The following is a 1,218-nucleotide window of genomic DNA, read 5'->3' on the forward strand; positions in this document are numbered from 1 at the left end:
ATGTCAACAACTACAGCAGTGACCACGCTGCCTTCGCCCGCGTACAAAACCATCTATTGTACCCAATGCAATCGCAAGTTTGGCAACACCAAGGACCTGCAGAACCACATCCAGGACTCTCTCTCGCATCGTGCCGCCGCATCATCACTCAATTGCGAAATTTGCAAGAAGGCATTTAAAAGCGAGAAGGCGCTGCAGCAGCACACCCGAAGCTCTCCCCGCTCGCATTCGTCTTTGTTCAACTGCCGCATCTGCGATCGGTCCTTCAACAGCGAAAAGTTTCTGCAGCAGCATATTCGTGACTCTCAAGCGCACGCTGCATCTTTCGACTGCGTTGTCTGTAATCGAGAATTCAACAGCAACGAAGCTCTGCAGCAGCACCTTCTCAACTCTGTAACCCACCACCGGCGGCAGCAGCAACCTCGGACCCCGCTCGACCAGTTCTTTCTTTCGTTTAAAACCTTTGAACACGACCCTTCCGAGCCGCCGGCCGCGTCTTTCAACCGCTTACGGAGGCACCAAGGCTGGCGCAGGGGCGATGCCGATTCTGATGACGCCTGGGACAGATACCAAGCCGCGCTTGAGAGCGAGCTTCGCATGTGGTACGATTCGGGAAACTCGCTGGCCGCGTGGCACGCTCTCTGCCGCGCCATTGGCGTCGACCCACTGCCGCAAACATGCGAGATGTGCGAGAGGGTGAGTGACGTCTGTAGAAATCTCACCAAAAGAAAAAAAGAAAAAAAGGAAAACAGTAGTGCTAGGGATGAGTTTATGCTGAAATTCCTTCTTGGAAAAATCACAGGCCGTGCGAAGCATCTATGTCAATATTGTCGACTTGATCGAATGGGCACGGGCGCAGCGTGGGCACGACGTGCAGCCGGTCCAAACTTTTGCAAGCCTGGAGGATCTGCGATCTTACACGATTGAAACGAAGAAGATATACCATAATCGGCTTGAGAATCTGGATGAAGACAATGTCGTCTTGAGGCATCTGCTCCGGCGCATTTTCAGATAGAGGGATAACGTAATAAGAGATTCTGACGCCAAAGATTCTTTTTACGATTTTCCAAAAATCCTACATCCAGCTCTTCGACCTCTTTTTCTCTTTGCGAGTTTGTATAATTTTCAAGAACAGCGCTTCGACCTTTGTAAACTTTCCTTGTCCTTGTGCATATCAGCCGCCGTTCTAAAGCAATGTTGCCAAATCCTTCAGTGGCT

At 50.9% G+C, this 1,218-nt stretch overlaps 1 protein-coding gene across 1 annotated transcript; it reads left to right on the top strand.

The window, feature by feature from the left end:
- Positions 1 to 1,015, top strand: PpBr36_11487 (uncharacterized protein; the record flags this gene model as incomplete). Its single annotated transcript, XM_029898587.1, has 2 exons — positions 1 to 696; positions 803 to 1,015. 2 exons carry the CDS (start codon positions 1 to 3, stop codon positions 1,013 to 1,015), a joined length of 909 nt encoding a protein of 302 aa, XP_029743118.1.
- Between the last annotated feature and the right edge of the window lie 203 nt (positions 1,016 to 1,218).

This window comes from Pyricularia pennisetigena, assembly GCF_004337985.1.
Source record: "Pyricularia pennisetigena strain Br36 chromosome Unknown Pyricularia_pennisetigena_Br36_Scf_32, whole genome shotgun sequence".
In the NCBI taxonomy this organism is placed as follows: domain Eukaryota; kingdom Fungi; phylum Ascomycota; class Sordariomycetes; order Magnaporthales; family Pyriculariaceae; genus Pyricularia; species Pyricularia pennisetigena.